At 45.3% G+C, this 13,950-nt stretch overlaps 2 protein-coding genes across 2 annotated transcripts; both read right to left on the reverse strand.

Moving 5' to 3' along the window:
* Positions 1 to 3,902: 3,902 nt before the first annotated feature.
* Positions 3,903 to 6,782, reverse strand: LOC109862224. Its single transcript, XM_020442213.1, is given in 1 exon segment — positions 3,903 to 6,782. A coding segment is annotated over 1 exon segment (2,880 nt).
* Positions 6,783 to 7,490: 708 nt separating this feature from the next.
* LOC109862225 (ciliogenesis-associated TTC17-interacting protein-like) lies at positions 7,491 to 9,481 on the reverse strand. Its single transcript, XM_020442214.1, has 3 exons — positions 9,385 to 9,481; positions 8,126 to 8,512; positions 7,491 to 7,552 (listed from the first exon to the last, which is right to left on the reverse strand). Exons 1-3 carry the CDS (start codon positions 9,479 to 9,481, stop codon positions 7,491 to 7,493), a joined length of 546 nt encoding a protein of 181 aa, XP_020297803.1.
* Positions 9,482 to 13,950: the final 4,469 nt, after the last annotated feature.

Consider the following 13,950-nt stretch of genomic DNA (forward strand, 5'->3'; position numbering starts at 1 on the left):
TTCGACGGCAAGTTAAAACAAGAACTTACTCGGGCGATAATTATGGCGAGACTGAGTACCGCACAAACGCGCGAATCGAGATTATGTTAGTGAAGGTATGAACAAGCACAGACATGTTCAGATCTGCTGCGGCCGGTTCGCCGTTTGCCAGTAGCAGCACCAATCCGGTTATTTTATTGCCACACCTCGTATATCTAAACAACGTAAATTATATGTATGTCACTTAAAAACCTTCATTCAATAATCATTTCAAAAATCTCTATAAAATGTCTACTGCATCTCCAGAAAACTTCTATGTAATACATCCAGACTTCTAATGGAATATTTAAAAAGTGAACTCTAGATATATAATAGATATCCATTAGAAGTAACGTGGACGTCCATTGGATGTTTCCAATTTCTATCATGGAATAGATGTCCATTAGAGTGTTCTGTTCTGTGTGGGCTTCTTCTAATGCTTCAAACTTAACACATGGTGTGCTCATTTTCACCGTTTTTTTCCGTGGTATTTACCACGCTTACTGAACAAAAATTTTTCCTTGGCTGTACTGAACAGCTTTCTATGAAAACTCCTGTTTGCGTTTCTTCTGCCTACACGATGCCAATTTGATTACTATCTGTTATTGCTTGTACGATAGTTTCACTTTGTGGTTGTAGTTCTATAACCATATACGGACGCAACTCTAACATATTTTTCCCTAGCGAGAGTTTCTCTGCTTTATAATCATGCCTGGCAGTATGCTTTTTAGTGAAATCATTTCCCAAAACTTGCGGTAGGTAATTAGAAAGTTGTCTCTCACGACATAAATCGGATGCTTGATTTCTCTATCTTTTAGCTGTATTGTCGCCATGACCTTCCCTATTACGCATGCTTGATGCCCTGTGACACCTGTCAGCTTCATTTCTGTTTTTTTGGCTGGCGTCTTTCCTTTTAAATACTTTTTCTTAATCAACGACACTGTGGCTTCGGTGTCGTATAGCAATTCCGCTTGGCCTTTCCTCGTCTCTCTTATTGGCACGGTGACTATGTCCAGAACTGCTTGCGTAGCATTTAACTCGGCTACCTGCAGATCTGCTACTGACACGGATTTTTTCTTTTTCCTGCTGTTCTTTTCTTCACTCGATGACTCGCTACTGTCACTTCGGCTTTTCTTTTTTTTATTCTTTTGCTGCATGTATTGCTTTGGCGGTTCCCTTTTTATTTTTCCTGCCGTTCAGTGACCAGCAGTTTTCTTTGACATGTCCCGTTTTCTTGCAGTAACTACACTGCTTATCCGCAGCGTTTACTTTGCCACTGCTCAGTTTAGGCAATGCCACTCTGTTTGATCGGCACTCTCTTCCGTAATGTCCGATTTTTTCGCACTTAAAGCACTTGTAGTTTTTACTGTTAGTACGCGCTTGCGCTGGCACGCGGCTTTTTGACTTTATTCCCGCAGCCTTTTCCTCTGTGCTTGATCCAGCTATTGCTTCCTGAAGCGTACCGTATCCACGCGAACGTACTATTAACTTAAGTTCTTTGCGTAAGCCTATTTGGAAATGGTGCAGTGCCTGCTTTTTTATTGTCTCCAAAATTGTGCGTTTTTGTTCCGTGGTGCGTATCTTTCTCTCAACCATAAACTCATACAGCTCCATTGCGAGCTGCTTCACGCGCTGCCCGTAATTTAACGCGCTTTCCTTGTGCTTTTGTTTGAGAGAGCTAAACTCTATCTGCAACTCAATCGTACCCTTTTTGGCTGAGTACGACTTTTCTATCTCGCTTTTTAACTGTTCGAAACTGTGGATATCCCGCGTTTCAAAATCTAATAACGCTTGTCCCTTCAGTTTGGTGCATAATATTGGTTCTAACAAAGTCCGCTCGTCGACCGGATTAATACTCTTCATCGCATACGTACACGCGCTTAAAAATTCGCGTAACTGCGCCTGTAACTTCCCGTCAAACGCCGGTATCATGGCACACGCTTTTTTCAGTGTCATGTATCCAAACAAGTGTGCAATCTGATTACGTACATCGGCGACCGTTTGCCCGTACGTTATGTTGAACGCATTATCGCGCCCCGGTGGTTTGTTGTCCCCGTGCGCTCGTGTATTACGGCGTTGTTCGCATAGTTCACTTACGTGGCGGGTTACCGTATCCATGCGTGCATTTATTAACTCAAAAGAACGTGTTAGCTGACGCAGCATTACGTCCACGGGATTTTGTGTCTGCCTACCTGGTCCCGCGGCCCCACGTCCCGCGGCACCTCTCGCTCCTAACTCGTCTCGCATCCTGTCGATCTCCCGCTCGACATGTTCGTGAGCCCGACCTATGACCTGCTCGTCACCTATTTGTTCTATTCGGTCAGCATCCATCGCGTTACTTCGGAACAACTCGCTCTCGTACGAAATTAAAGAAGACCTTTGAGTACCACTGCTCAGAGTTTCACCGTTTTCTACTCTTTCGCGATCTACTACGTCCTGTACATGTTCAGCGATACTACCATCTAAATCGAGCGGAAATTTTCTTTCTTTAACCGCATTCGGATACAAATTCCTATTTTGCCTATTTATTTCTGCTTCTTGATACAGCGCCACTGGTGCGGTTTTCGGTTCCCGCACCGGTAATAAGCTTTGTAATGACCGCGCAACTTGCTCAGATTGTAATCCGCGTTGTCGCATACGCCAGTTATCGAACATAGACATTGCACGCAATTACAAACTTTTTATTCGACTTACAGTAGTTGACCCATATCTCCGCTTACAGTAGTTGTATCTGTGTAGTGCCGCTGATTCAGCTTTCCTCGCTGCTTCAATGCTACCGCTGCCTCGCTGCTACCGCTGCTTCGCCGCTTCCGCTGCTTTGCTTGCGTTGGGTGCCTTGTCGCCTTCACCGCTATTTCGGCTACCATTTGCTGTTTTTTTAGTGCCCTTCCTGGCTCTTCCGTCACAGCTGTTTGTCTGCTTGTTGCCTCCGGAGTTTCCGGCGGTGGATTTCGAACTCTTTCTTTTATTACCGTCCAGCCGCTTTCTTATCTCCGCCTTGTGTCACTGCTTGCCGCTTAGCTTGCGTTAGGTCAGTGTTGCCGTGTAACTCAAGACTGTGAGTTTGCAGTGTCTTTCTCTCTCGAACCCGTAGTTCGCAAGACACCTGTTGTTCCGCTACGACGGTACTGGATTCTTTTTACAGGATCTTTCCGTTTGGATTCGGGGAGAAGTAACTTCGCCTTGCTTAACAGTTTAATAAACTTTATTTGACGATTTAGCTTCTTAATACAAGTACGACGACTCGGCGATAGCTCTCGAACTTCTGCTCTCAACTCTGTCACATCACTTTTTATATCATCGAATTGAGAGCATCACCTTGTCTTATCCTAAACAACGTTGCACGAGTTGATCGCGCAACTCGATCATCCTTGCTTGATCAGCTCTCGGAGACGGATCTGCCGTCCTTGCTGATCAAGCAACACTCTCTTTTTACAATACACTTAACTGTGTCTCAACCAAACATACGTGACTATCTTACGCTTTACTTCCTAATTTTCACGTACGCGACCTTATACTAATTACACCTTTCTTTACAAATTTCCTAACACGACTATTACCTCACTATACTTGATTTCCCAACACACCTTTTAATGACTGCGTTTATTTTTGTTTGTTTCAGGAGCAGAAAACCCATGGAGTAACCTCCTCCACTTATACTTTTATATTTTACAAATATAAATTTTTTTTTAAGAACATTGCTGTTCTTTCTTTTTTTTCTTACCCAGTGTTCTTTTCCTTACTCTTGATCCAACCGGAACCTCCTGCTGAGTCCCGTCCTTGACACACGGAATGAGAGATCCCACCGCTGCCACCAAAATTTGTTGGATGTCGAGGAGGTTGGTCGGTAAGAAGAAAAAGTTCTACTATTGAATTTATTTACCTTAAAGAACAAGTTTATTTCTAATCACAGTTTCTCTGGTAATCGGAGAGGGTACGACCGCCTCGTCCCGCATTCGCCACAAAACATATATTACCTCGTCATTCACAGGTAATATATCGTTTACCTCGTGCTCGGGGCTCGACAATAGCGATACGAGACGTTCCTGCGACTTTATCACCTCGGTACTCGTCAAGTTCGATCGTTGCCCGAATTTTCCCCAAAACGAATTGAGGCACAGCTTTGCGACCGAGCGTAAATCCGGATTTTGCGCAATGTTTGCTCTATCTAGAGCAATACCCTCGACTGCTTCGTATTCTCGAAGAGATCGTTCTTTAGATTGGTCGTCCACGCATTTGCTCGGCCATCCGCTCGCCTCTTGTTTCAATTTGAGAAAACAGTTTATGTATTCGGCAAATAATCCCCCCTGACTCGTATCAGCGTCGTATCGGCTCGTCTCGTATTGCCATATCTCGCTCAGTGCAGTCACGAGATAACCCTTCTCCACAGCTTTGCTTAATTCACACGATACCCACACGTCTTCGAATTCACGATCGCGCGAATTTTCGTGCGAGCACTGTGTCTGCGAGAAGTTTTCGCAGCAACTGCAGCACAAGGCAAACAGCAGTTTGCCCTGCACGCGGTACGGGAGTACAGNGTGAAAGAGATTGCGCGGAGGGAGCACTTTACAACGCACAAGTTCCTCGACCGCGGAAAAATCGACACCGGGCATCGCTCCGATGAGCGAGGCGCACTCTTTTTGTCCAACAAGAATTTTCGGATGTCCAATCGGGAAAGCGCCGGTTTTCACCACGTAAGGGTATAGAAAACACACGACTACTTAACGTATTTTCTCCGTACCCGTAACTTCGCGCCGAATCGCGATGTTTCCCGTTTGACCGCCGAAAAACGCGTCACGCGGTGAAAGCGGTTCAGCCGCGAGCATCGGATGTTGGTCTAAAAACGCTCGCATTTCGCGTTTTTCCCGCGTATCGCGATCAAAAGCACACTCCCATTTCTCCGTCACNATGTACCCTCGTTTGCAAAGACGCCATGACGTTGTCAGTGTACGCTCGTATCGCGAGTTNATCGTGTCGTACACTTCGCGTTCCCCAGTGCAGAGACGTTTGTCGCGTTCCGTTTTAAAACACACGGGACANCCGTGCCAAAAGCAGCCGTGGTATTGCAACACGTGACGCTCACCGTTCGCCGTCTCGTAATACCCGTCGACGGGAATGCCTCCGACTTCCGTGAGACGATGTTCTCGCCCGTGACCCGCGTGAACAATGATGCGGCCAAGCTCGCGTTCCTTCCACACCAGCCACTGCAGAGCTTTGCGGGATTGCGTATCCGCGAGGCAATATCCGCCGCGAGGAATGACGCCGATCTCTCCCTCACGTAAAAAGTTTTTGCGGAAAACGCGCATACATGTGGAAGCGATGGTCGTGCATTCTTCGAACGGACATACGTTTCCGCGCTCGAGAAATATCTTGCGGAAAGCCATGCACGCTCGCCGCAAGATATCAACGTCGTTACGACAATAACGAACTATCTCGCGTTGAAAATCAAAAACTGCGTGCATCTGTTCCGCGTGCCACGACAAAAAACGTTCGCGTTCTTCGCTAGACATACTATCCGGCAAGTAATATTCAACGGCTGGTAACGGACCGACGTACGACTGATTCGCGAGTGTGTTAAATAAATGCGGAAAATATCCCTTTTCCACCCCACCCCGCAAGCCGAAAGCCTTCGGCAGAGCTGACAAACGCATCGGCATATAATTGATACTGTCAATAAATTTTGTACGCCCGGCCGTTAATACGACGATCTTCGTCCCGTTTAATATTACTCGTGGATTCGATTCGACACGTTTTTCCGTGATGTAACGAAGGATGAACTGCGTGTCGAACGCCTTGGCGTTGTGCGCGATGCAGATAATCTGCTTGAAACATTTCGTCGTTCTCGTAACGAAATCGACGAATTGCCTCACCGGATCATCGCGGAACACAAATTCGCGCACACCGCACCACCGGCAACGTACCGTCATGTCGTCCTCTTCCGCACACGCAACGCAAATCTGCTGAGCGACGCAAAGAGTGGGCACGTGAATTTTCACAGACGCTTTATCTTCGAGCGTCTCATCCTGTCGGGTTTCGAAATCGTAGAACACGAATGCGACGCGCGCGTTTTTCCCTTTGCCGGTGAAATCCTCGCGTGCAAGAGATCGAATATAACAAAGATAGTTTACATCTTGACGCGAACTGCAAATGTTACAAAACACGACGCCGCATTCGTGCCCCGCACCCACTGTTCTGTACAAACGCCTGCAATCGTCACAAAATTGCAAGGCGCTGCACACGATCACAAGACCGTCTCCGTACGATTTTTCGGCTCGGTGACGCTTGAAACACTCGCGCCCGTAAAACATTCTCTTACATTGCTCGCATCGAATTAATTCTACTTCTTCTGTTTCGCACGACGGCACACCGCGACAACGCGGACATTTATGCGAGCATCGATGAACTCCTCGTTTGGGACGATAAGGCAGGTTGTAAGGAATGCAGTATCCCCTGCTCCCCGCCGCCGCTCTTAAATTTAAAATTGGACAATAGTGACGCGAACCCTCGCAATAAAGAATATTTAAACGTAGCAAGGATTCGCGTCCGAGAGAGGCGAGCAACGCACCACCGTCGTACAACGGTTTTCCGCCTTTCGCGAAAGTAGACGAGGCGTAAACAATTATAGCTAACCTCTCCCCGGCAAGGTACCGTTGAAATCGCTCAATTTCTCCAATACCACAGCCCTCCTCCGGAATTGTGACGCCTGCTCTCTCCACCAACTCCTGTGCCCATTGGCGTTGTAAGGACGAGTTCGAACGTCTCATTGCATTCAATCGCTCATGTAGCTCGCCCGTGCGGGTGTTACCTCGTTCGAGGTATACCCGAGCGGCAACGAGTGAGCGAGGGAAACAGAGGTTGTTGCTATTCGTTATTGAAAGAATCGAGCGTTTCTCGATTCCTTCCGCGCCCAAAGGACGGCCTCCTTTGCCCGACGGAGAGTGGACGGTGCATACGCGTATCGTAAACGACGTAGCGATGTCTATCCCTCCGTTACTTTGCGCAACCGAACTCACGAGAGACCAAATATTCTCGTGAGTCAAGTCACGCGCAGGACGAAAAGAAAGACCCGCTGCACCGTTGGTCAAAGTCGGGGTGTCGAACCACACCCCAACGTAATCATTCGGCTCCGATAAATTTGTCGCGTATCTGTGAATTTCGCGAAACGCACCCTCCACCCATTCTACTATTTCAGCACCAGACTGAATTTCGCGGATCTCAAATGTCGCCTCTCTCCCTATTACCTCGAATTTTTTAAATCTACGCGCGTTTTCCGTCCGTAATACAATACATGTATAATTATTATTATTATTTTTACCAATCTGTTCACTTCTCTCGTCATCGGCAGCACTGTCGGGGGTGGCGGGAGTAGCACTGCCGGTGTTGGTCATGTCGTCGCTGTTGTTTCTCTCGGCAGCGCTGTCGGGGGGAGTAGCACTGCTGCCGGTGTAATGCTCGACGGTGTCGTCGCTGCGCTAGGTGCCGTCCTGTTTACTATTTTCTGGCGCAACATTTACAATTCCGCCTTCGTATTGCACTGAAAATACAAAAGCTTAATACAAAAATTCTCAATATATTAACAAGCGATTATCAAACGACAGTAAACGAACCAATTATTGATACATTAGACAGACGCTTCAATTACATTTGATTAAATTCACATATACGTGTTGTATAGAAGCTGTTGTAAATATATTGTTATAGAAATAAATATGTTATGAAAATAAAAATTTAAGTCTAATTTAATGAAAAATATACTGAGTGTGTGACTTTTCTTATCGCGTCAATTTTTACCGCGTAACATAAGAAAAACGCTTTTGGACATGCACAATATGAATGAAACTTAGTTATGCTCGATATTAATTTCAAAAATTTATTTTTATGTGATATTTCTTAGCGTAATTTTACGTTTATACAGGACAATTAAATAAGTAGGACAACGAGTATATATATTAAACGTATATTTATTCAATTAAATAAAGTGTCTACCTAATTTATATCGCTAATTGGTTCTTTTATTCCTTTTTTTTATTATATCACTTATATATTACATAACTGTACACTTATATATATATATATATATTACAATTATATTAAATACTATTCTAACCTTCTCTCTCCGATATTTCTACAATAGAATCTTCCGTTTCCGAAATAATCACGGGGCGTTCGTCTTCGTCATCGGTGTCGTTGTTTTCGTCGTCGGCGTCATTGTTGTCGTCGGCATCCTCGTCATCATCGTTGTTGTCGTCATCGTACTCGTCGACGACGCCGTTGTTGTCGTTGTTGTTGGCAATGATCTCGTTTTCGATTTCCGACAAGAGACGGACTGTTTCCCGCTCGTAGCGCTCGTNTTCCATTTGCGCTTCCAGCCGCCTTCTTCGAAGCTCCTCCACCGCCCATTGACGCTGTTCTTCTTCCGCTTCTTTCTGTCGAAAATGGTCAGGTAATGTCCCTGGCGGATACCACACTTCCAACACCATCTGCACTTCATCATCTGAAAATTAATATATATAAGTATATATATAATTTTTTTATATAGTAGTAGTAGTAGTAGTTAATTTATTGATTCCCGGCATACCAGGCTCACAAGGCGTTTTTTCAAGAAACGTTCCCAAAACTTTTACAACGCTCTATTTCTTGATATATTTTCCTTTACATCTTTCTTTGCCATTTCTCGTAACCATACACCTTAACAGTACATCTTACATCTACCCTTATCTAATACGCACTTAAATCTAATACTCAACAATCCTTAACCCTACCTCTTACATCTAATCTTATCCTATACGCACTTATCTTTAATCTTAACCTACCCTTCTCTTTCGAGCTGATGAGAGGCCGAGTCACCTCGCCCTCTCATCCACTCTCTCCACACACACACATCCCCCCTCCAGATTTCCGCTTCCTCTCGCTTCCTTTTCCATTTCTCCTTTCCTCCCCCGATTACTCCTCTCCGCGCTCCCAATCTCACCTTCCCCTCTCTCCCCACTCCGCTTCTTCCTTCCTCTCCGCTCCTGACTCTCCCTCTATCTTCCTGTATGCTCTTGACCCCACTTCCCTCCCTCTCCTTCCCCATTTCTTTTCCTCTCCAACTCCTTAAGCTAAAATTCTCCTTCTCCTTTCTGTCCTAGCACTCACACCACCGCTTCCTGCCAGCTCTCTTTTCCGTCTCTCCTACTCCTACATTCCTCCCAAATGTGTTCCCATGTTTCTTCCTCCCCCCCACAATCTACACAACTTCTCTTCCTTTTTCTCCCAATATTTTCTCTCTCCTACGTCATTCCCTAGCCTAAACCTCGCCAACCTTGACCATCTTTTCTTCTTCCACCCTTTCTTCAGATACTCCTGCACTACCCCCCCCTTTACCATTTTGTACCACCTGTTGTAACTCGAATCCTTTATCTTTTCCCATCTTTCTTCCTCCTGCCTGATCCTTTCTCTTTTTTCCCACTCTCCACTCCATACTTTTCCCTTCTCTATCTCTTTTAGGCTCTTCTCCATCTTCTCTCTCTTTATTCCTATTCTTTCAAAGCACTCCATTCTTTCTTTTTCCCATTCTGATAAATCTCTTCCCTTTCTCGCTCTTTTCCTCATCTCCTCCTAGCATCTCCTCGCTATTACGCTTCCTCTTCCCTCTCCTAGCCTTCTTTCATACTCCCAAGCTCTTCTCCCAGCTCTTACACAAAGTTTCTCCCTTTGGAGCTCCTCTCTCACTAAGTACTCCGGTGGTTTCCTTTCTACCCCCAGAACCGACCTCAAATATTTCTCTTCTATTTTCTCTAGCTCTTCTCTCTCTCTCCATCCCCAAATCTCCACTCCATATTTCATCACTGTCCATACCAACCTGTCGAATAACCATAGCCTCTTTCCCCAATCCTTGCCAAATCTTCTCTTCCCAATGCCCCACACCTGCCCCATTACCGCCGCTGCTTTCCTTCCTCTCTCCTTCACCTGCCCCTCCTGATTCCCATTCTTCCTCAACACATATCCTAAGTACTTAAACTCCTTTACCTCCTCGATTCTCTTTCCCTTTCACCTCCATACCCTCTTTTTTTCTCTTCCTTCTCCTTTCCTGAATCTTACCACCTTTGTTTTCTCCACATTCAGTTCCACTTTCTTCTTCTCCAGATACGTCTCCAGCCTCTCTATCATGCTCTTCATTTCCTCCTCTCCTTCCGCCATCATCACCATATCATCCGCATATGCCAGCGTATATACCCTCTCCTCCCCTAACCTCACCCCTCCCCATCTTATCTTTCTCATTTCCTCCTCTAAGTCCGCTAGTAGGATATTGAATAGCATCGGGCTCAGTTAGCACCCCTGCCTCACCCCTCTCGTCGTCCAGAAACAACCCCCCACCTCCCCTCCTACCTTCACCCTACACTTCGTCTCCCTTAATACCCGTTCTACTCTTTTAATTATCCCTTCTTTTACCTCTCTTTCTTTCATCGCCTCTATCAATTTGCTTCTGTCCACCGAGTCAAATGCGGCCTTTAGGTCCAGAAAGAGTGCCACCATCTTTCCTCCTTTCTTCGCTATCTTCCTATTAATTAGATAATTTATCGTATAACTATTATCTATTGTTCCCATCTTTTTTCTGAAGCCCGTTTGGTTGTGTGGTATTATTCTCTTCTCCTCCAAGTCCTCTTTCAGTCTTTCCGCCAGTATCATCACATATATCTTGTATAATGAAGACATTAGGGTTACCCCTCTGTATTCCTCTACCTTCTGTCCTTCTCCCTTTTTCACTATGGGTACTATAGTTCCTTCTTTCCATTCTTCTGGCCAACTTTCTCCTTTCCACACTCTATTGCAAAAATTCCCTATCCAACTCTCCATCTCTTCTCCTCCATACTTCCAGACCTCTCCAGGAATACCGTCTATTCCACACGCCTTCTCCTCCTTCAACTTTCTAATTGCCCTTTTTATCTCTTCCTTTCCTATCTCCTCCTCCTCATCCCTCTCTACACTTCTTCCTTCCGCTCGTCTCACCACTCTTCTCTCTACCCTTCCCAGTAACCTCATAAAGTACTCCTTCCACTCTTCCATATCAATATCCTCGTTCACTCTTTTTCTTCCCCTTCTCTCTCTGTTCACGATTTCCCATACCTCATTTTCCCTTTTCGCCATTTTAACTTTATCCTCCCATCTTTCTCTCTCCTCTTTCTTTTTTCCTTCACATAATTTTGCAAACTCCCTCTTTCCTTTTTTATATCCATCCTCGTTTAATCCTCTTCTCCTCCATTCCCTCAACTTTTTCCTCACTTTCCTTTTTTCCTCTCTACATTCTTCATCCCACCAACCTTTGTGTCTCCTTCCCCCTGCTTCCTTTCCTCTTTCCTCCTCTATTTCCTTCAGCGCCTTTTTTACACTTTCTTCCATACCTTTCCAAATCTCCTCCATTTTTCCATTTCTTGCCTTTAACCCCCTCATCTTTTTCCTAAATTGTTTTCTCCCTTCCTCATCCCATATCCCCCTCCATACCTTCCTCTCTTTGCCTTGTCTTTCTCTTCTTCTCCGTTTCCCCCTCATCCATAATTCTACCGGGTGATGGTCCGAATCTATCTTGTCCCCTATCTTCAACTTTTCTATTTTTTCTCTCACCTCTTCCCCTCCTATCACCATATCAATTGTCGTATTACCTTTCTTTCCCGTGAAAGTATATTCTCCCTCTTCATCCCCCTTTGTGCATCCATTGAAAATACCCCATCCATTCTCCTTTACCCACCTCACTAACTTCTTCCCTTCCGCATTTATTTTTCCATCCTTTGCCTTCCTTTCCCTACTCTCCCCCTCCTCCCCCTCAAATTCTCCTCCTTCTCTCCCCACCCTCGCGTTAAAATCTCCTCCAATCACCAACATACTATCCTCTTCCCTCTTATCTGTCCATCCTTCTATCCTCCCTATCATCTTTTCTATTCCTTTATTCACGTACACACCTATAATTTTCCATCTTTCTTTCTCCACTCTCATCTCACTCATCAATGCTCCTTCCGTTCCCACCACAAACTTTATCTCTCCCTCCACCCAAGTATCTCTTATTCCCATGACCATTCCTCCTTTTGCTCTCCCTCTTTTCCTTTCCTTTGTAGCCCATTGTATCCCCCAACTGAAGCCCTTCGGTAACCTATTCTTTACTCTTTCCCATTCTTTCTTTTCCACCCATGTTTCTGTTAGCACCAAAACCTCCCATTTCCTCAGGCTCTCCCAGAACTCCTTATCTTTATTCCTCATTCCCGCAACATTCCAAAACATCATCTTCCAACCATCCACTCTCTCTTCCCTTCTCTTACCTGCCTCCACTCTCCCTCCCCTCCCCAAGCTTTTCTGATCCTCTCTCTTCCCCCCTTTCTCTCCTCCATTTTCTCTTTTCTATACTTCCTTGTCTTCCCCCTCTCTCTCCTCTCTTATCATTCCCCATCCATCTCTCAGTACCTCCTCCTCTTCATCCCATATCCACCATTTCTCCTCTATTTTTAACTTTCCATATCTTATCCCCACTCTCCTTCTTTTTCTCATCTCCCTCCTCGCGATCTCCTCTAATTTCCATCTCATCCTCCTTTCCTTCCACGTCCAGTCTTCTACTATCCTTTCCCTCCTCCCCTTTAAATTGCTTTTCTTCCTCATCACCTCATTTCTTTGCTCCTCATTCCTTACTCTCACCTATACCATTTCCCTACCTATCTCCTTTTCCCATCACTTCTCACCTCCATCTCCTCCACTCTTCTCTTCAGTTCTTTGATTTCCTCTTTTAAACTTTTCCTTTCCTCCTTCCATCTTTTTTCGTTCTCTTTCATGTCCCTTCTAAACCCCTCCATCTCCTCCTTCATACTTCTTCCATGCTCTCTTATTTCCTTTTTTATCCCCTTCAAATCCCTCAATCCCTCCATCATATCCTTCATCATCTCTTTCATCTCCTTCATCTCCTCTTTCTAATCCCCCACCTCCTTCTCTGCCACTGCCCCCTCTCTTCCACCTCCTACATCCTCCATACTCGTTTTTCTTTTCTCCTCCCTCTCTGTCTCCTTCTGTCCTATCGGCGACCTCTGCGTCTTTCTGCTTTTGTTAAACGCTTCCTCTTCCTTTTTTTCCTCCTCCTCTCCCTTCCTCTCTCTCTTTCTCTTCCTCAAAAAATCTTCAATGCTCCCTGTGTTTGCACTTCTGTTTCTTTCCCTCGCTTCTCCCTCTTTTACTCTTCTGCTCATCATTTCTGCCCTGTTTTTCCCCCTAGAGGCTTAAGGCCCCCTGCACCAATCACTCTTCTCTCCTACTGTTCGTGCCGCTATTCCAATTCCCTAGCCTCTTATCTCTAGTTACTTTTCTCCCGTCCTACTTATCACTCTATATCCACTCTACTCTATGCCTAACCTTATACTCTCGTCTTACAAAACCGGCCTCCACCCTTCACACTCTTACACCGCCCTCTCACCCCTCACTCACCCTCGCTCTCCGCACCCTTCCAACCACTCGCCACTCCACCTTTTTCACTCTCCACTCCTCTTACTCTTACTACTCTTATTCTATTACGCCCTCGATCTAACACCACGTCTACACTTTATTGCGCCGAAAGCGGAAGTCCAATTTTTTTTAATTTTTTTTTATTTTTCATTATGTTTAACTATTTAGTTAATTTACTTACTGGAATCAACAAGAGGAGGAGAAGGAAGAGAAGAAAGCTCCGCTTTATCTCTACGGGCTTTTCCTAAAATGTGAAAATCACTAGTTAATATATTTTTTATTCTAAAAGGTAGTAATTCTTGTTTTATTGGTTTTCAACTTACGCAGCGGAAGTTCGTTTGCTTCTTCTTCTGACCCCTCTCGTCGGCGACGTTGGGCCGTAGGAGCAGGGCGTTGCATTGGCAACACCCTAGCTACCGACAGAGGTTCCACACGGGGTGATACGCTCGCAACTTGCTGCTGCTGACGAGAAGC

Source organism: Pseudomyrmex gracilis, unplaced genomic scaffold (genome assembly GCF_002006095.1).
Source record: "Pseudomyrmex gracilis isolate BER0280 unplaced genomic scaffold, ASM200609v1 scaffold_1512, whole genome shotgun sequence".
Taxonomy (NCBI): Eukaryota; Metazoa; Arthropoda; class Insecta; order Hymenoptera; family Formicidae; genus Pseudomyrmex; species Pseudomyrmex gracilis.